This window comes from Lissotriton vulgaris, chromosome 5 (assembly GCF_964263255.1).
Source record: "Lissotriton vulgaris chromosome 5, aLisVul1.2, whole genome shotgun sequence".
Classification (NCBI taxonomy): Eukaryota; Metazoa; Chordata; class Amphibia; order Caudata; family Salamandridae; genus Lissotriton; species Lissotriton vulgaris.
In genome coordinates this window covers 1,703,197,562-1,703,218,544 of record NC_141693.1, presented here as the reverse complement: position 1 = coordinate 1,703,218,544, position 20,983 = coordinate 1,703,197,562, and the positions used below count along the sequence as shown (strand labels likewise).

The following is a 20,983-nucleotide window of genomic DNA, read 5'->3' as shown; positions in this document are numbered from 1 at the left end:
GTGCAGACTGCAGCATTGAACAATCAGTCTTCGTCATATTTACAAAATGCTTATCTGTATCCCATTTGCCTCACTTGGTCATCTTTTCAAAGCATGTCACTCTACCCAGGAGCCAATATAAGGTATCTAGCTTTCAAGCAATTGTTTTGTTGGTTGAATGTCCATAAGTGGTCATGCGGTACTCACCACACTTCCACTCTTCGCAATGAGAGATGAAGCTGCGTCACTGACCCGATTCGAAGTAAAGGTGGGCTTCCAAAATCTTTGAGTGACTTCCAATTACACTGGTAAGAGTTCTCTAACGAATCTGTTGTCCAGCAAGGTTTATAAATCTGTTATAATATGAGACCCCAATTCACAAAGCTTTTTTCCTTACGTCTGCCTTACTCATAAATACTGGCGTAAGTTCCAGCTACCCACAGAAAAAAAATATTTTCAAGTTGGACCCAGTGTGCTTACGGTCTCTGCTTAAGCAAGTTTTCTTTTCATTAGTTCTTCAGATACTGCTAGGTTAGTCGAGAGGCGACTTCTGCTCTTCAGTGTTTCCGGTTACAGTCACTTGGCTTTCTCTGTGACTCTTCTTGGTGGTCATGCATTGGACACAAAGCTTTGCCTGTTGCTTGCCGGCATGGTTTCTTCTCCAGTGGAATTTTCACTAATCAGTCATTGGTGGAAGAGGCACAAAGAACGCAGTGACACAGAGTATGTTATAAATCATTCTGTAATTTCGGACATATCAATATATTATACATATTTTAACATTTGTATTACAAGACTACAGACACATAGTATAGGGAAGCGTGGCCACCTGTACTGGTCACATGAATCTAAGTCCACATAGATGGATTCTTGGACCGCCGCTTGCTAGCGACTGGTGTGTGGGATCCATCTCAGTACTAACTATATCACCGTAGGTAGGACGCCCACACCCTTCGATGACTAGAAGAATGGGCCCTAAGTGAGATCTGAGTAGTCTGACAGTCCACATCTTCCTAGGGATTGGTAGTACAATAGCCATCACAGCTTTGATCATACTGGCATAGTTTGGTATAACAAATCCTCCTGGTGACTGATGGTGCAACTGCCACTGTAGCATTAACCATGTCCATATAGATAGGAAGCCCATATCCGGCTAGTAACTGGAACAGTATGGCCGTCGCATCATAGACCGTATCAACATGGTAAGGCAGCCCACATCCTGGTGGTGTCGGAACTATTTTATAGATACCTGTCTTCGAAGATAAATGCAAAAAGAACAGATGATGGACGGAATGCTGAACAAATCGAACATTCACCTCCAGTCACACAGACATGGGTTCTGTGCTCACAGTGCCACTGGATTCAAGCTAGACTGGCTGATGAGGGGTAATACCTTGAAACGGTGCCAGGGAGATTGTTTCCGGTCCAGGGAGGACTTGGCTTGGCAGTTCGGGCTGGTCTGTTTCCACGGAGAGCAGGCTCAAGACTGATTTGCATATGGCTTATGGCGTAGTGAGCATAAGCGATGGATTAAACCTAGATCAAGGACTGGGGTGAATGTTTCATTTGTTCAGCATTCTGTCCATCATCTGTACTTTTTGCTTCTGCCTTGGAAGATAGACACCATAAGTCTGTGCAGACACCAAACTTTGGTTCCCTAACCAGGGTGGGGGCTAAGAGGGCCTATTTTATTTTCAGATGCGGAATATGTTGACAACTGGGAGACAGAACACATTAACACTTTTCAACCTTGGCGAGGAATATTTCTTGTAAGGGAAGAAGGTTCATTAGGTCTTGCAAATCACACATTGTTTATAGTTCCACAAGGACTCCTAGCACAAACATCATTAAGTTATTTTTAAATATTATTTGTACATTGATTCGTATTTTCTTTTTTTTTTGCAAACTCCAAGTCCTTCCTTTTGTCTTCCTGCGTGCTGCAATGACCTATTTAGATAGGTTGGTGCAAGACCACACTTGCCAACCCTTTTAACCTTGTGTGTGTGTGTGTGTTTGAAACAGCAAGTGCAGTTGAGCGTGCGTCACCAGGCAATCTGATTGAAATGTATGTTATTAGTGTCTAGATTGGAATTCGCAAGTCATAAGGCTGTATAGCATAATACTGTAATATCCATGCATTCAGAAATGTGTCTGTCAGCACAGGGTCAGCTGTGTAGTGTTGGTGTGTTTTTAGAAGTGTAACTCTAAACGTGCACACATGGTTTTGTGTGCATATGTGAGAATAAGCCTGCATGTGCATGCTTGAACAGTACATTGGTGGTCCATGTGTAAGTGTGCAGTTCCATGCATGCTTCTGTTGTTGTGTGTAATGCTTCAGTGTACACCAGTAGCTAACACTGCAGTACTGTTTGCGAAACTGTTCCTTTAGTTCTGTCCTTCCCATTTCTACTATCACTGCTTTGCTTTTATCCAACAAGAGACGAATGCTTTTCCCTCTTCCTGAGCACAAGTCCCTCACATTGCTGTGGCCTTGGGTATGGAGCTTTTGTCGGCTTCCAGAGGCTAGTTGGTCACAGGGGATCCAGAGAAGCGGAGTTTCACACTCTGTGATCTGGGAGCGTTTCTGCCAGACCTCAAATCTGCAACAACATCCGGTGCACCTTGTCACACAGCTGACCAGTTCGTGCTCTTCTCCTCCGCACCAGCAGGGGGTCACTCTCTTTCGATATTGAAAAAAATCTCCAGCATTAACAGAAAAAGCAGCATGTGTCCAGACACTGATATTACACTCTGTGTCCTCATTTGTAAAGACACATAAACCTCCTCCCCTCCCTTCTTTCCTGAGACTGGCTATCTTCTCCTACTCCTTCATCCCTGGGGCTTGTACTTTCTCTTATGGCCGATGACCTCCAAGTTGTCACCAGTCTTCAAGGCTCCCTCAAATCCTTAGCTCGCTTGGCCTCTCTCCTCTACGTTTTACTTATATCAGTCCCTCAAAGTTCATTCTCTCCCCTACTACTCCCCCACCTCCATCTGTACCTTTATATAACATGTGTATTTGAACGGATATTTATTGTTAACCAACTCAATGGTACTCATTTTACCAACCTCAGAAGGATGAAAGGTTGAGTAGACCCACTGGGATATAAACCTGCAACCATAAGGTCGAACAAAGGTCCATCCAATGGGCGCATTAGTCCACTAAGCCACCAGACCCGGCTTTAAAGTCACTTTCCTGTGTAGAGCTAGACCCTCCGTGCTTTGCCTCTACTCATCACCACCTCCATGCCCTAGGGCTCAGGCAATGATTTCAGCTGCACTAGGCGAAGTGGTGCTTCTCCAACTCTCTACCCGGTAATGATTCCACATGTTTTTCTCGTATTGGCGGTCTGACACCCTGTGTTACAGAGAGGCAGCGTCCTAGTGTTGCCTCTTCAGACTGGCCCGCTGATCCCCTGGCTTTCTAATACTATCAGAGTAGGGTTTTCACATCTGTTCCCACACTGCTGATGCCATTTGCCTTCATCCATATATGTGTTGCTCTCTGCGGCTTGGCGTTGCATGAAGTACCATTTCCTTCCATGTTTTTTTGCTCGGTTGGACCTACGATTCTGCGTTTTGAGGTATAGCACCTTGACCGGAGCACGACTCGCTTTCTCAGAGCATCATTCTTAATGGAAAGAGTTTGTTATTGCAACCTTGCCTCTGGAGGCATATACGTTCTGGATAAATTAAATATAAAAACAGTCTTAAAAAAGCTTGGTGCTGGGAGTAAAAGTTTGTGAATGCAAACCCCTTTCTAGATTGATTTTCCATCCATGTGAAAGGCTGCATTTGATTGGAAGGTGGGTGTGATTGCCTTCCTTCAGCTCCTTCCAATCCACAAATGGTCCTGCCTGAAGCACACCAACTTCAAACATCAAAGGTGACTTTTTGGTACTGGCTCACACTGAAATAGGGGTTCTCCGTGTCTGCGATGGCAGAAGAGCACCTCTCCTATACACACGATTGGAGGAAACAAATAGACATAGTTTTACGCAGGGCAGTGGCTCATTGGGGTTTTTGCGGGTGTGTGCTCTTCAGCTTGCAAGGAGTCTCCATAACGGGCACAGGAACTGATGTCCTTGCGGATTCACGAAGTTCCACTCTGTCCTTCCAGGGGCTCGTCCATGACCCTCACCAGCCTTCTATAGTAATATGCACAAACAGAGTGGCTGGCGACAGCGAGGCTCCGTCCTTGGAGAGGAGGTGGATGTGCCGATAACCTGCAACATACAACGCAGTGAGCGTGGCCGTACACATATTAAGAAGCATGCTGTATCATTTTCTGCCACAAGGTACGTTTCAGCAATGCTCTCATGTGTCCTCATACATCTCACCCAGCCATCTACATATAGGACACATCAACCAACATCCTACGTCATGTATGCCTGTCCCAGCAAACCTTTCTAAAGCAAAGAACACACTACAGCCACACTGCTGTGCAATATACCAAGCACTGTAACTACATCAGGTACAGGACAGCCAGTGTTTTTTGGTTTTTTAGTGGATCACATTGAAACTCTTGTAAGGGCACTGTGTGTTTATAAATATATGTGATTAAGCACTTTATTTTACCAAATCATAACTGTTATTGATAGCAATTATTTATATAGTGTGTCCTAACTTGTCACATAAACATGATTTGCTATACCCAAAAATTATCATTTAATAAATCATTGTAGAATGAAGGACAAGACAGTATCAAGAGGCATTTTAACCTGTGCGATCAGAACGAACAATCCAACTACATTGATTAGGCCCAGCCCCACCTAGAAGTTACCATTTCAGTATTTGCATAAATGGCGCTGCGAATGCAGCATGGCTGGCTCACCTTGGCGTAGGCTTGTGAAGGGTAGTGTGAACTGCCCAATAAAGTCATTGCTTGATGTCGTGTCATAATCTTCCACCAAAAACCTGACCAAGGCCAGCTCTGGGATCCGGACTTGCAGACTCAGTGTCTCGTCCCATGTGGGATTGAAACCTGCAGAGAGAAAGATAAACCTAGTGAAGACCCCAGAGTGATGACGCCGATCATTAGCACCCAGCGAGACAGATCGTGGAGAGCGGTAAACCAGGCAGATTGGCTAGAGTGACAGCGCAGACAGAACGGGAGCCCATAGAAATATTACAATGAGGCCTGGAGCCTCATAAAGCAATGTATGGACCGTGATCTGGAATGCTCTGCCCCCTGAAACAAGACCGAACCCTTCCATGGCCTCATTTAAAAAAAAAGTGAAAGCGATCCTCATGGCTAAATTCACTTGATTTACTTACTTATTACTGTAATATAATTACTAGTCTGTGGTATTGAGCACCTTGTATTGGAATCACCTATATTTCGATTTTTTATGCCTGTACCTGTTTCCGTCATGTGCCATGTAAAGAGCTCTGATACCCGCAAGGGTCTTGTTCACGCTATATAAAACCTTCAAATAAATAAATAAAGGATCACTGTTGAAGCCTTTGACACCCAGAGACACACACTCCAGAGAGGCTGAAATGTGCAAGAATATTGGCTTGGACACAGATGGTTCAGTGTATTTTAACATGGATTGGAACCATTAAAACCAAAATATTGGTATCTGAGAAACTGTTGATAGAGCACAGAGGGACCTAACGCACACAAAGATTTAGCAAAGGAAGACGAAAAAGCCTGTCTGACTCACAACATTACAAGTTGGGACTCTGATGAACTTGAGATGCATTGGGGTGAAAAACAAGGAAGCAGCAATTTCCAGTGAGGGAGAAAAACGAAAGGCTTAGTACTGCAGGTGCAAGAGAATGATAGCACGTAAACATTACTTGACTAGACTCAACAACCAAAGTTCCGGCTTTCGAGGAAACAACATTTGTGGATGATTGTGCCAGCACGTGAATACTTCCTAAAGCATCGAAACCATGTGTTTGTTACACAATCGAGGGTAATCGTAGTGTACCCAATAAACCAGATGGTGACTTGAGCAGAAGCTACGCAAAATGCAGCAACGATACTCCCTAGCGCCGCACACTTACATCGCCTGCGCGAATTAACAAGCGGAGCAGCAACGATGGTTCCATAAGCAGAATCTATGCAACCCTTCCTAGCCGGGATACTGCCTTCTGACATTGTGAGGGTCTAATCTATTTGTAGAAAATGTGCGTCCTGTGTTGTGCTCTGAAATGCTCATCATTCTAGGGCGAGTTCAGCATCCAAGTCACGCGAGCCTCATTCTGACCAAGAGATCTACAGCTATTGTTGGCACCTGTCCTTTGTATCGCGCATCGCCACCACTGCCCTGGTTCAGCAATGCTGCTGGTTTCTTTGTTCCTTTCAGAGGCAGCACAATCCTCCATCGGTCAAGGAAGTTGTGCACATTCATGTTTAGGGATCAGTGAGAAATTCATGTCAGCACTTTTCAGAAGTCATGTGTAGAAGTATGTTTTCGTGTTTAGTGGAAAACGTGCATGGTCATCCTCTACCAACATAACAAGTTAGTTGTGATTTTTTAGGTATTTATTTTAGTGCAATATCAACCTTTTTTTGTTCAAGTTTTCATGTAAATATTGTGTACTGTAAGCTACAAAATGAAAGCTTTGTAAACATTTCTAGGAAAAAATCATATTAAATATTGACTAAACGCTCATAGTTTACCGGCGGAAATAGTATCATTTTTCAAATACTGATTTTCATCGAACACATAGAAATCCGTAGGAACGCTGCACGAAACAAACCCGGGCTCTCCGGCATTTCTAGGCCTTTGGCATGTATCAGGTCTACGCTTCTTCCTATTGAAGGTGACTGAAAGCGGTCTTTCTCCTCATTTGTCTCAACACATTTTGGATAATACATTTCTCTGTCGGGTTTCAGACAGGGAGGTAGTACAGAGACTGCTCTTCTGCAGCTTGTTGGTTATGCGCTGGGGATTTAAGTGCCCAGATGGCGGCCGAACTGGACAAACAATCTTTCGTATCACCTGGCTCGACTCTAATTATGCATTGCTTTGCATGGTGCAAGGTGGTGATGCAAACATGTTGAGCAAACAGCACAAGGCACAGTCTTGTAAATAACAAGAGATGGAAACAAAAGCTCGAAAGAAAGGCCCTCCGAGCGACTTTGCTGGTTGTCTGACTACCATAACTTGCACAATTATAAGCAGTAAAATGAAGTTTAAATCTGATGGGAAACAGAAGGCACAAGGTTGTATGATAGAGGCACGCATGGCTAAACCACGTGTGCCTCTACCATGTAGGCCGAACCACGAATGCGTCTTATGCACGCATCCCTTTACCACGCAATTTCGTTGACAAGGCATGAACGGTAAGGGGGTATGCGTGGTTAACTTCGCCACTACTCTGACCCCCCGCAGCACTAAGCCCTAAATTACCTGCCACCCCCCGCCCTGAGGCCCAAATTCTGCCCTGAAATCTACCCATTTCCCTCTCCCTGTCCAGAGGCCTAAAACCCTGCCCCTTAACATACACTACCCGCCCCCTGCGCCATCCCTGAAACTACCCCAAACCTTCCACTGTCCTGAGGCCTAAAGCCTGCCCCCAATTTAAAAAACTACTCTGATCCCCCGCCATGAGCCCTAAAACGGCCCCATTCCAAAAAAACCTCACCCAAACTCAGCCCTTAAAACTACCCCAAGCCCCTCACTGCCCTGAGCCCTAAAATCCTGCCCCTTTTTTAAAAGTACCCTGACCCCCTCCCTGAGCCCTAAAGACGTGCCCCTTTCCCAAAAGTACCCCAACTCCCCCAAAGCGACCGTCCCCAGACCTATTTACCTGTCCGCATCCAGAGCTTCCTGGTACGATGCCTCTCCCTAAGTCCCCGCCCATCCTGATAACTAGAGCGCATCTGCCTGCTAATGGCAGATGCATTGTTCAATCAAGTGTGGTTACGCTTGCGGTGTCCTGAACGCATGACTCTGGTCGCGTTGTTCCGGACGTTTCCCAAGGTACACACCTGCAAACAAGATCTGTCCAAAGCAACAGCAAGTTTCTTGAATGAAGCAGGAACTAACCATTGAAAGGGAGGGAGATGCCCTAAGTCGAGCATTAGCTCAGAACGCGATGGCCAAGCCACCCTTGAGCATTTGCTTGAGGTGCTTTTGAAGTCTCCTCCGTCTTGAAGACTCTGTGATAGTTAGCTCGGCACTGGTATCAGAGGAGCTGCAAAGAGACCAAGGATCCCTGGAACTTCCAAGATGGAAAGTGTGCTGACACTAGAGAGGATAAGCCGGGGGACTACCTAAGGCATGAAAGCCCGCCACCGCTGTGTCCCGGAGAGCCCTTCTGTTGAATGGGACTTCTCCAGCACTCTTTTGGCATCTGCAGGCCACACTGAACGAGGCAGAGCTGATAAGCCTGGGGTCTCAGACTCCCAGAGAGTGTTCGCCTGAGCCGGCCCCCTGCGAAGAGCTTACCGGGGACTCTGGCCATGAGCAAGCCACGAAAAGAAGCTGTCAATGACCACAACCGTTTATCAAAATCAGGGCATTAGCTTCAGCTAGTACCTGAAAATGACTGTTGTCCTATTATTGACCGGTGTGAGTGTCAAGACCTGCCGCCAACCTGCTGTTGCAATGGGAACACTTCTTCCTTTCACAGTGATTTTGAAAACGGGACATGTATATTTAATTTATTCTATTACACTATTTGTATGTATTTATTATGAAATATGCTTGCGGCTTTGAAGCACTTTAAAGTATAATAAAAAAGGTTAGTATTCTTCTTCGTTGGTCACTTTATTTAGTACAAGTCTTCTCAGAAATTCTCTACAGTCAACACGTGTTTCGTCGCAAAAAGGGAGATCGTCCCGCGACTTTCTCAAGGCTATTTCCTGTATGAGAAATTATTTTATTAGGTGGTGATAATTCCAAACCGCAGTGGGTTTCAGGTGTAGTAGTGTCTGTCTTTCGGAATAGGTATCGCTGGTTTCTATCTCTTCCTGTCTTAGTCTTCTTATTGCTTATTCCAATAAGCGAAAATCCTCCATGACGCCACCATATCTCCTCAAAGCCGAGTACGCTCAAACTCCCTTTTTGCGACGAAAAACGTGTTGGCTGTAGAGAATTTCTGAGAAGACTTGCACTAAATAAAGTGACCAATGAAGAAGAAGGAATACTAACCGTTTGCGCATTATTTAATCTTCAATCTGTGGAAACACGTTACATACTGGACGGGATTTTCACAAACAATTCTCACCTGGCATTAACAAATGCTCTTCCCCTGTTATGGTCAGTCTGTAAGGCTGTATTTTTCTCCATCAGCCCGTCACAACCACAAAAAGCAGCTACGGTAACATCCTCAGGGACCTAAAAGTTCAGGGCATGAGGCAAAATAAATACAGACAAGCTCGAAAAGACCCTGCTAGACACGCTTCCCACAATAAATGGAGCTGATGATGATGTTGAATCAGCCACACAAAGATACACCACTTGGGTAAAAAAGATTATTGATGTCTTAGCACCCGAAAAAGGGCAGAAAAATTGTTGCAGTACTCTATTGGAACCCTAGTTCTCTTGACTGCCTGAGGGCTCAGAAACGAATATGCAGGAAACTAGAGTGAACATCAAGATCCAAGTACGATATTCAAGAAAGAGAGACCTATAAAAGAGCCATTACCAAATACAAAAAGAGAAAACAAAGTACTTCACTGAAAAAATTATCCTAGCAGAGAATTCAGCTAAAGAAGTGTTTTACACAATAACAAAATTATCCAAAATTATCACAAAAACTGATGGCACAGCAGATAAGATTTTCTGTGATTTCTTCGCTAGTTTCGTTCAAAGTAAAGTCATAGAGGTCTTCGATTCCTTCACCTTCAATCATAGCGAAGAATCTATGCCCCCAACAAACAACGCCCCCACAGTTTTGAATAGGTTCTCATCTCTTAACAAAGAGCAGGTTCTGAATCTTATAATGTCATGCAAATCGGGGTCCCATCTAGACCCTTGCCCCCAAAAATTGTACACCTAGCCCCTGGGTTTTCGAAGAACTCACAAAAATCCTGAACAAAGTGATCAGTACAGGACATATACCCTCCGAATGGAAGGCAGCATCTATCCTGCCGCTATTGAAAAAAGCAATCTTGACCCCAAGGAGCCGAGTACTCATAGACCCATTTTGAGACTCCCTTTCCGGCCAAACTACTGGAAAAAGCTCTAAATAACGAAGTGATGGCTTGTATTGACAGCAACAATTTGCTGGACCACCCCAATACAGTTTTAGAAAGGCTCACAGCACAGAAACAGCTTTGCTTGCCGCCTCAGAAGAACTTAGGTGGATCATGGGCGGTGGTGGCCAAGCCATCCTGATCCTACTCGATCTCTCGGCGGCCTTTGACCAGGTCAACCACACCATTTGACCAACCGACTAATGTAGTTGGGAACACGAGGCGTAGCTCTGACTCTTCTTAAAGACTTTCTAACTGACAGAACAAACCATGTAACCTTGGGCAATTTCACGTTAAAACAATTCAGCTTGCTATGTGGGGTTCCGCAGGGCTCTTCATTGAGCTCCACCTTCTTCAACTTGTATGCTTCTCAGTAGTGTCCTACACCGCTGACATAAAAAAATGGGGGGGGGCATGGGGTGCACTCCTCAATTCAACATTATTAACTTCTTTCATCCCGTTCTACAATCTCCTCATTTGCGTGCAGGTCGGTATGGTGCCAAACCCATAGGCACCTGTGATACAAACAATGAAAAGGGCAATGAGTTGCTCCAACCGGCCACCGGCCGCACAGTTGCGTGTCGCCACATTGGCTGTCAATATCTTCGCGTTACTACTATTAACCTATTTTCATTCTTTTTTAACCATTGATCATATGTTTATCCATCTTCAACCTTTACTTTAATCCATTCACGGGTAATTATGCCCTTTTCTATATTTCTGATGTGAATGCTGTCCCCATCCGGACTTCTTGCATAAACAATGCAGATGCAGGGGTTTATCCAAAACAGCGTTTATTAAAACCAATGCATTTCGAGCATCAAGTGCTCTTCATCAGGGTACGCTGAAATTAATACAGAGACATATATTCATTAATAACATTACCAGCATTCAATATATTAAGTCATCTTACTGTTTGCAATTTCATAAAATCCCATATCTATCCTAAATAGCGGTAGAACAACCTTCTAATAGAACAACCTGTGGGTCCAACTTCGATTATACATAGATTTACATGTTAAACATGAACTTCATGTCGACCCTACGATAATACATGTGCGGCCGGTTGGAGCAACTCATTGCCCCTTTCATTGTTTGTATCACAGGTGCCTACGGGTTTGGCACCATACCGACCTGCACGCAAATGAGGAGATTGTAGAAGTGGATGAAAGAAGTTAATAATGTTGAATTGAGGAGTGCACCCCATGCCCCCCCATTTTTTGATGAATTCACACAAACCCAACAATGGGGTTGCACCCGCCATACTGAAAATATGGAAGAAATGGTCAAAAGCCGTTCCACACCAACGGAGCAACGATCTGGGTTTATGGAAATATCCGTTTTTACATTAGAATATGGACAAACTGAAAATGAACAGAGTATTTTTTAATGCTTAGCAGTGATATATATGAGTTTTTTAGTAATGGTGGTAACATAAGAATGCAAATCCACAGAGAACTGAACTATGGGACATGCAGTTTTGGTTATATTTGTAGTCTCTAACTAACCGCCACGGCGGGAAACTAGTAATTAGCACCGTCCCCAAAAGGGGTGGTGCCTAGAGGGAGGGGTTATAATAAGGGTGGTTACCTGGTGCAGCTTGATAGACGCATTTGATTGAAGTAAACGTGAGAGCGTCCGAAAGCAGGTATGAGAAAGGTTGTACTTAGAGTGCCTAGACGGAGTCATAAGAAATCGTTTAGTATCGCTTTGATATTGTATGTCTGTAGGAGTAAGCAGCAAGTGTAGTTACAGAGAATACCGAACGCATAATTAATCACTCGGAAACAGTTGTTTATTTTAACGTTTCAGCCTGAAGGTCTTCATGTAAAAAGTAAAGCGTGAACACAGTTGTTTCTAGACAGGGGGGCGGCTGCAGATGGGAAATTGGGTGAAAGGTTAACACAGTGAAGAGCGACAGTTTGAGTAGGAAATCAGGTGTTTTAATAGTGCTTCAAGTGTAACAGGGAAGAAAACGGGATACCTACAGGTAGGGGTATAGCAGAACGGTTTGGGGAGGTATTCGGAGGGATGAAGGATAGTATAGATTTGATGATGTAGAGAGTACATGTATTATCGTAGGGTCGACATGAAGTTCATGTTTAACATGTAAATCTATGTATAATCGAAGTTGGACCCACAGGTTGTTCTATTAGAAGGTTGTTCTACCGCTATTTAGGATAGATATGGGATTTTATGAAATTGCAAACAGTAAGATGACTTAATATATTGAATGCTGGTAATGTTATTAATGAATATATGTCTCTGTATTAATTTCAGCGTACCCTGATGAAGAGCACTTGATGCTCGAAATGCATTGGTTTTAATAAACGCTGTTTTGGATAAACCCCTGCATCTGCATTGTTTATGCAAGAAGTCCGGATGGGGACAGCATTCACATCAGAAATATAGAAAAGGGCATAATTACCCGTGAATGGATTAAAGTAAAGGTTGAAGATGGATAAACATATGATCAATGGTTAAAAAAGAATGAAAATAGGTTAATAGTAGTAACGCGAAGATATTGACAGCCAATGTGGCGACACGCAACTGTGCGGCCGGTTGGAGCAACTCATTGCCCTTTTCATTGTTTCTACACCGCTGACACCCACATTGTGGTGTCAATTTCCAAAGAACAGGAAGAAATGGGTCATAAATTCAGCTCCTATATGGGCCAAATTGATTATTGGTCTAAAACTAATTGCCTAAAATGAAACGCTGTTAAAACAGAGGTCCTATTATTCAGAAATAATAGATCCCATTGGTCGCCAATTTGGTGGCCTCAGAATATGGGACCCTTACCAACGCCAGTACAGAAAGGAAGGAAATTGGGAGTTATTTTCTATGATAAACTCCACTTTGACCATCAGGTAAAAGCATTTTCTTCTGTTTTTAATACACTAAAATTAAGAAAGAAGATCTCTCCATACATTCCGATTGATCTTCAAAAACCAGTTGTCACATCACTGATTCTGGCCAAGTTGGACTATGGAAATGCTCTCTCTATCGGCCTTCGGAAAAAGTAATTATAAAAATGTCAAACTCTGCAAAATGCGGCAGTGCAACTTCTTTCCGGAATTCCCAAACATAAGTTGGCGGCACAAGCACTGGTCAATCTGCATTGGCTACCTATAGCAAAACGTCTAGAGTTCAAGACCTTATGCATAACCTCTAAAGCACTGCATTACTTCGGACCAAGCTACTTTTGTGCAAAACTTGCTTGGTATTTCCCAGGCAGAAAGATCAGTTTGTCAGATGCAATGCTGTTATCCCCTCCAAGAGTAAAGCGTGCTCCCTGGGGTGGTAGGAGCGTTCTACTGAAGGCAGCTACACTCTGAACCAGCCTACCGGTGGACATAAGAAAATGCTCGGACTTCCTGGCCTTCAGGAAGTTAATAAAAACCTGGATGTTCACACACTAGTGATCGGCAGCAACAATGTACCTTTAGCACCGTTCAAGACAGCAGCAGCACCAAGACGCCGCCGGGCAATCGAGCGCTATACAAAACCAAAAATCAAATCAATCACATTTTCAGAAAGGAATAGGCCAAAGAGATGTTTCATGAAAAGGCAGCAGCCCCAGTTTTACTGCCTTTCAGACTTAACCAGTTCTAACCCAGTCATCCGCAGGCCCAGGGAAGGCTTAGCCGTGGGAAAGAGCCATTACAACGTGGCTGGTACCACACAGAGCCTTTACCACACATTTTTGTTTACACGTACATGCCTTTACAAAGAATTAACGCTGTAAAGGTATGAACGGTAAAGACGTGCGTTGTACAGGTGGTGAGGGCATATGCTGGTAACGGTGGTAACGGCACCAGTGTGGTCAAGGCTATCGGCGTCGTTAGAGGAAGCGGAGTGACCCTTCTGCTTCCCCTTGACGACCTTTGTCGCGCTTCAGAAGAGTTGCCTCGTCGTCCTGTTATGGTAAGGGGGATTGTACCTGGGGCTAGGGGGGAGGGGGTACTAATTTAGAGCTTTGCACTGGGCCTGGCTCCACCAAGCTGGTAAGGGCTTGAGCTGCTTCACGCCGATGCCTGGTTGTGCCTCTCACATTGCAGTTCTTGTGGAAAGCTTTCTCTTTCAGCCTCTTCTCTTGACTAGTGCATGCTCCCAGGCCTGGCATCCAGGACGGAGCACACTGGGGGAGTTGGTTGCAAACGCTGACCCTTGTAGTATCGTGAACCGCACAACCTTATGGTTTCTAGTTGCAGACATTTTCTGGGAAGTGGTTGGAGTGTTGTGGGCCACAGACCCTCATGTTACATCAATAATGCACACAGAGGCATGCTTAGTGTACTGGTAATTGGCCCAGGGCAAATGCACCCGGTCCCTTTTATTAGCAGGGTCACCTGACCGGTGACGCCTGTGATGGGTGGGTGTGCAGTCTGGGATGCAACAGAGATGGAACTCTAGAACGTGTCCAGCAGGACACTACAGGGGTGTCCTTACTACTGTAGGTTTCTCTGCTCACATTTGCTGCTTTACCGGGTGTACCCTTCTCTCGGGGACTGCGCGTTGTACATTGCTAATTTGTTAGTTGAAGAATGTGTTCGCAGCCCGAACAAACGACTTTACTATGCACTGCAAGGATTTTCCATTAGGAAGCTGTATGTACCCTATGGCCGTTTCTGCACCATTTACTATCATCTGGTGCCATCTTGTGGCCGTAAGGCTGTGCCTGCAGGCAGCTAACGACGGTGATTGTAGGTTCCACTCACGCCGAATAATTCCTGCCTCTATCGCCCCTGCCGCAGGTCAGCGGTGCTGGAACCGTTTTCAGAGTTGGGGAGGTGCTGCCATTGAAGATACCTCATTGAAGTCACATAGGTTGTGAAAAATCATAGCACTGCACAGAGGACAAGTGTGGCAAATGAGCCACGTCCATTCAGCAGGAGAAAGTACGCGTCCAGCGCTGCATTTCAAGCACAATGTCCCAAATACACGCGCGAGCACGGAGTGCTACGAAACTGCCAAGAACAGAAAGCACATGAAATATCCTCTTGAAATGGGCATTACATTTTGCAATTCGGCCGCAGCTTCACTGCTAAACTTATGTGGCGCACAAACTATATACCTTCTGGAAATTAGGTTTCTAGCCATATTTATCACACAATGAAAGTGTTTTGGTTCGCGTTTTCATCACACTTCAGAAACAAAAGTACAAAATTCCTTCTTTGTTGTTTAACTGCTCCTGATATATTTGAAACCTTGTTGAAATGCATTTACAAGTATTTTAACGTTGTTGTGGGTTTGAGAATATTTGACATATTGCACCCTTCTTTTACACAATTGTACCCCAGGAGGATTGTTCATTATTTCCAAAATTAATTTGCTTTCGAGTAAGAGAAGGGAAAAGTAAACACCAGTCTCCATGTTAAAAACACACATACGCAGCGATTTGTCGGAAGACCTTGCCTAAAATTTGACCTCTGTCTTTGAAAGCACAATAAAAAGAAACGAAAGGCCACTTTATTGAACTTTCTGCTTTTGAACCCTTGCAAAGTTATTTTGGGGGTACTGCAGCACCTCGTGTACCCCTAACTCCCAGTAAGCTTACACTTCAGTTGGGTGACTTTTTCAGCTTAATGTGTTGGCACGTTACTGGAGTTATCAGCAACCGGATTCCAGGACATTCAGGAATTTGGATATTGGTGCCATTAAGGTAGGACTTAGTGGAGAAGTGTGGCTCAATGCTTAGAGCGGCAGACCTTGATGCAGAACGCTGGCCAGGGACCAGGGTTCGATTCCCGCCTCGGCGGGTTTCGGGCTTAAATTCCTCTGACCGGATATTCTCACCTCAGTGCCGATTCTAAGCATGGGTCCCACGCTGCAACTCTGGGCAATAGCTTGCTTAGTCTCCACAAAGGCCCCCGATGCACAAGGGATGCCTAGTTTCACCATGGGATGCCCAGGAGTGGACACCCCACAAGGAAAAGCCAGGAGGGGTTCCCTTGTGGTAGGAGTACAAGCGCCGGGATGCCTCCGGGTCACTGTTCGCGCTATACAAATAGGCCACATTTACATTTACATTTACTTAAGAGGCCAGAAAGAGTTGTAATGGGAAGACATAAGCTTATTACTATCTACTAATGCTACTGAATGAGATCCTTCTGACGTCATAGTACCCCCCAAAACAAGCATTTGCAATGCAATAGGTCTCGCATTAGGAAAGTTTGAGGTATTGGTATTGTATATGACAAATTTTTAATTTATGTGTTGGTTTTGAAAATAGCGAAATTAATAGCTTTGTCATTTACAATGCCAATAGTTTTAACTTTCGCAAACGTGTGTAATGCAATATGAGTTGTATTTACATGACTTGATGTATTAATATTACAAATAACAATGGCTTATTTTTTTAATAATTAATACTTAGATAAAAGTTATTGTAATTTATAATGGCAATAGCTTAAACTTTTGTAAATAACTTTTGGGAAGATTATGTTCAGTGTATTTTATTGTGATGAAAATCCAAGAACAGAAGTGAAATATTAACATCTTTTTGTGACATTTGTAATAAAGCTTGAAACATTGAGAGAACATATTAGAACCAGTTGTTGTTGAATGGTTGCACAGAGTGATGCTGTGGCATTCAGTGGTGCTGAGTGATGCTGTGGCCTTCAGTGGTGCCGAGTGATGCTGTGGCATTTAGTGGTGCTGTGGCATTGATTGGTGCTGAGTGATGCTGTGGCGTTGAGTGATGCTGTGGCATTGAGTGATGCTGTGGCGTTGAGTAATGCCGTGGCGTTGAGTAATGCTGTGACGTTGATTGATGCTGTGGCGTTGAGGGATGCTGTGCGCTGAGTGGTGTGCGCGTTGAGTGGTGATGTGGCATTGAGTGGTGCTGTGGCGTTGTGGGGTGCTGTGGCATTTAGTGGTGCGTAGTGATTCAGTGGCGCTGAGTGTTGCTGGGGCATTGAGTGTTGCTGGGGCGTTGAGTGTTGCTGGGGCGATGAGTGGTGCTGGGGCGATGAGTGGTGCTGTGGTGTTGAGTGGTGCTGTGGCGTTGAGTGGTGCTGTGGCGTTGAGTGGTGCTGTGGCATTGAGTGGTGCTGTGGCATTGAGTGGTGCTGTGGCATTGAGTGGTGCTGTGGCATTCAGTGGCGCTGAGTGATGCTGTTGCGTTGAGTGATGCTGTTGCGTTGAGTGATGCTGCGGCATTGAGTGATGCTGCGGCATTGAGTGATGCTGCGGCATTGAGTGATGCTGCGGCATTGAGTGATGCTGTGGCATTGAGTAATGCTGTGGCGTTGCGGGATGTTGTGGCATTGAGGGATGCTGTGTGCTGAGTGGTGTTGTGGTATTGAGTGGTGTTGTGGTATTGAGTGGTGCTGTGGCATTGAGTGGTGCTGTGGCATTGAGGGGTTGTGTTGGAGGGTGGAGTTGGAGGGATGATTTGGAGGGTGGAGTTTGAGTTGGAGGATGTAGTTGGATGGTGGAGGGTGGATTTAGATGTAGGATTTTGATTTGGATGGTGTAGTTTGATGGTGGAGTTGGAGGGTGGAGTTGGAGGGTGGAGTTGGAGGGTGGAGTTGGAGGGTGGAGTTGGAGGGTGGAGTTGGAGGGTGGAGTTGGAGGGTGGAGTTGGAGGGTGGAGTTGGAGGGTGGAGTTGGATTTTGAGGGTGGAGTTGAGTCCGTAGTTGTGGATTTGGAAGGTGGATTTGGAGGGTGGTTTTGGAGGCTGGAGTTGTAGTTGGAGGGTGGATTTGTACGGTGGATTTGGAGTGTTGAGTTGGAGGGTGTAGTTGGATGGTGGAGTTAGAGGGTGTAGACGGAGGGTGGACGGGTGAAATGGTGAGTGGGTGAATGGATGGATGAAAGGGTGGATGAATGGAGAGTGGGTGGATGGATGGATGAATGATGGGTGGATGAAAGTATGGAAGGCTGTATGGATGGACGGTTGAAATGGTGGGTGGATGAATGGATGGATGAAAGTGTGGATGTATGGAGAGTGGGTGGATGGATGGATGAATGATGGGTGAATGAAAGTGGAAGGAAGCGCATGACTGACTTTTGAAAAGTGCTTTCTCAACAAGCGCGAGGTTGAAAATTGACATTTTCAGTGCGATGTCACTCAAACTTTTCTATATTAACATGAACTTTGAGTGACATCGCAAAAAAGAAAGACAAGCGCAAGGTTGACATTGGACATTTTCAGTGCGATGTCACTCAAAAAAAAAAAATACAAGCGCAAGGTTGACATTGGACATTTTCAGTGCGATGTCACTCAAAGGGTTCTATCAAAATGAACAAGCCCGCTGTTACATTTGAGTGTGATGTTACATTTGAGTGCGATGTTACATTTGAGTGCGATGTCACTCAAACGTTTATATTCGAAAGGGTGGAAGGCTGAATGGATGGGTAGGTGAAACGGTGGGTGGATGAATGATGGGTGAATGAAAGTGGAAGGAAGCGCATGACTGACTTTTGAAAAGTGCTTTCTCAACAAGCGCGAGGTTGAAATTTCACATTTTCAGTGCAATGTCACTCAAACTTTTCTATATTAACATGAACTTTGAGTGACATCGCTAAAAAGAAAGACAAGCGCAAGGTTGACATTGGACATTTTCAGTGCGATGTCACTCAAAAAAAGAAAGACAAGCACAAGGTTGACATTGGACATTTTCAGTGCGATGTCACTCAAAGGGTTCTATCAAAATGAACAAGCCCGCTGTTACATTTGAGTGTGATGTTACATTTGAGTGCGATGTTACATTTGAGTGCGATGTCACTCAAACGTTTATATTCGAAAGGGTGGAAGGCTGAATGGATGGGTGGGTGAAACGGTGGGTGGATGAATGATGGGTGAATGAAAGTGGAAGGAAGCGCATGACTGACTTTTGAAAAGTGCTTTCTCAACAAGCGTGAGGTTGAAATTTGACATTTTCATTGCGATGTCCCGTTGAAATTTGACATTTTCAGTGCAATGTCACTCAAACTTTTCTATCTTAACATGAACTTTGAGTGACATTGCAAAAAAGAAAGACAAGCGCAAGGTTGACATTGGACATTTCCAGTGCGATGTCACTCAAAAAACAAGTTTGTAAAGTTATAAAAATATTAAAGTTACATGAACTATTGTGCGGTTAAGTGTAGTTAAATGTAGCAGCACGATCTGGAAATAGAGCAGTTTAAAGGAAGGCATATGGGACAAATTGTATTTGGGGCTAAAATCAGCATTTTGCAATGGAAGGGGTAAGAGAGTCATGACTTCACAGGGGAGGGGTAGAGTAAATACATACTTGTGGGCAAAGCAATAGCAGGAGCCTATAGCAGGAGTTATAACCCCTGTATGAAATCTCAGCAGAGGTGAAAGTATGGATGTGGGGGGTGCAGCAATGGGAGTTTAGCGTCCCTGGGGGCTGACGCAGCAGAGGATATGGGAGGCTCCAATTCCAGGAGGGGGCCCTGGTGCCTGGAGCAGGGAGGGATGCTGCGAGGCTCTGCCTCCCCTCACTTCTTGGCTCATCTGCTGCAGGAAGCGTGTGGGTTTTTTAACTGATTAGTATAGCATAAAGCAAAGTACGTACATGTCGTGAATTACAATGGCGAAAAAACATGAATAAATGAATTGAAATTATAAAAACCACAAGTCCCATAATGCCTTGCGTGAAATGAATCCCTCAACGGGGGCCGAGCACTTTTAAATGTTGAACGAGCTGATTTTTCGGGGTAACTCGCACGCTTTCAGGCATATTAACATGGTCTGTCGAAGCCTTGCTTCCTGTGCGGGGGTGCGTGCGCCCCTCAAGAGGCAATTCTATCCCTTGCCCTTTGATCTGTGCCCTTGTCTACACTGTGAGTAGATGCTTTTTTTACAAAGCTTAAAGAAAAATCAACATATGTTTGTGAAAAGTTACAGTGCTGAGCATGAATGAATGACAATTGAGAGACTACGAATACCATGATGCAAAGCGTGAAATGAATCTAAAGGGGCTGGACCTGCCCAACCTGAAAAGCGTGTGCTCTGCAATTACTTTATATCAATTTCATTTCCTGTGTTGTCATTGGGACATCCTTCAGAGCATTACATTTAAATATAGCACCCAGAAGCGATCCAGTCTATACAGTGCTCTGTGAAACTAGAAGTTTGCACTTAATGCTAACAAAGGGCAGGGAAATAAATAAAATGTCATGCAAACTCACCCCCAGCCTCAAGTACCTCTGGCGCTATTACCGGACTGGTGGTCTGAGCGCCTCTTAAGATTTGTGGGCGCTATGTGTGCGGTTGGGGGTCAGAGTGAGAGGCATGACGTTTAAACTGCCTACTTCTAATTCCAAATGTTCGTGGAAAAATATTTTTTGCTTCTGTGCTCAGAATAGCGCCTATGTGGTGTGAAGCGCTATTTACAACACTCCCCCGATCATTGTTACCGGTAGCAATAAATAGTGCAAAAGTAAAAAGAAATGTGGAACTAATACAAGGAAAGAGGACTTAAAAGCCACGTAAACGTGTTTCATTCATTTTTGGGGTTATTGATAAATTGGCGGCAAAAGCATCTTTCAAATTATATTTATGACAAGAGACAGCAGGGGATTCTAATCAACGTGGTCATTTAAAAGACTCTTCCATTTGCTTTCCAAAATTATTTAACTACACAGAAATGTGGGTTTTTTAACTGATTAGTATAGCATAAAGCAAAGTATGTACATGTCGTGAATTACAATGGCGAAAAAACATGAATGAATGAATTGAAATTATAACAAGAAAGAACAAGTCGGATGGGGTGGGGGCGGGGGAGAAGGGGAGTGAGTGAGTGGGAGGGAAGCGCTGGCTCTCGGCATTGCGTGGGCGGGGGTCGCATTCCTTTGAAGTGTGAAGCAGGCAGGCGGCTCGGGAA

The 20,983-nt window shown here is 44.5% G+C and overlaps 1 protein-coding gene across 1 annotated transcript in view; it reads right to left on the bottom strand.

Moving 5' to 3' along the window:
• Positions 1 to 1,865: 1,865 nt before the first annotated feature.
• Positions 1,866 to 20,983, bottom strand: part of PLCD3 (phospholipase C delta 3) — a 338,775-nt gene continuing 319,657 nt past the window's right edge. The window contains exons 15-16 of the mRNA XM_086923873.1: positions 4,814 to 4,963; positions 1,866 to 4,205 (exon numbers count right to left, since the gene is read on the bottom strand). Of these exons, the coding sequence (XP_086779999.1) occupies positions 4,117 to 4,205; positions 4,814 to 4,963 (239 nt within the window). The 3' untranslated portion in view covers positions 1,866 to 4,116. The remainder of the gene's footprint in view (positions 4,206 to 4,813; positions 4,964 to 20,983) is intronic.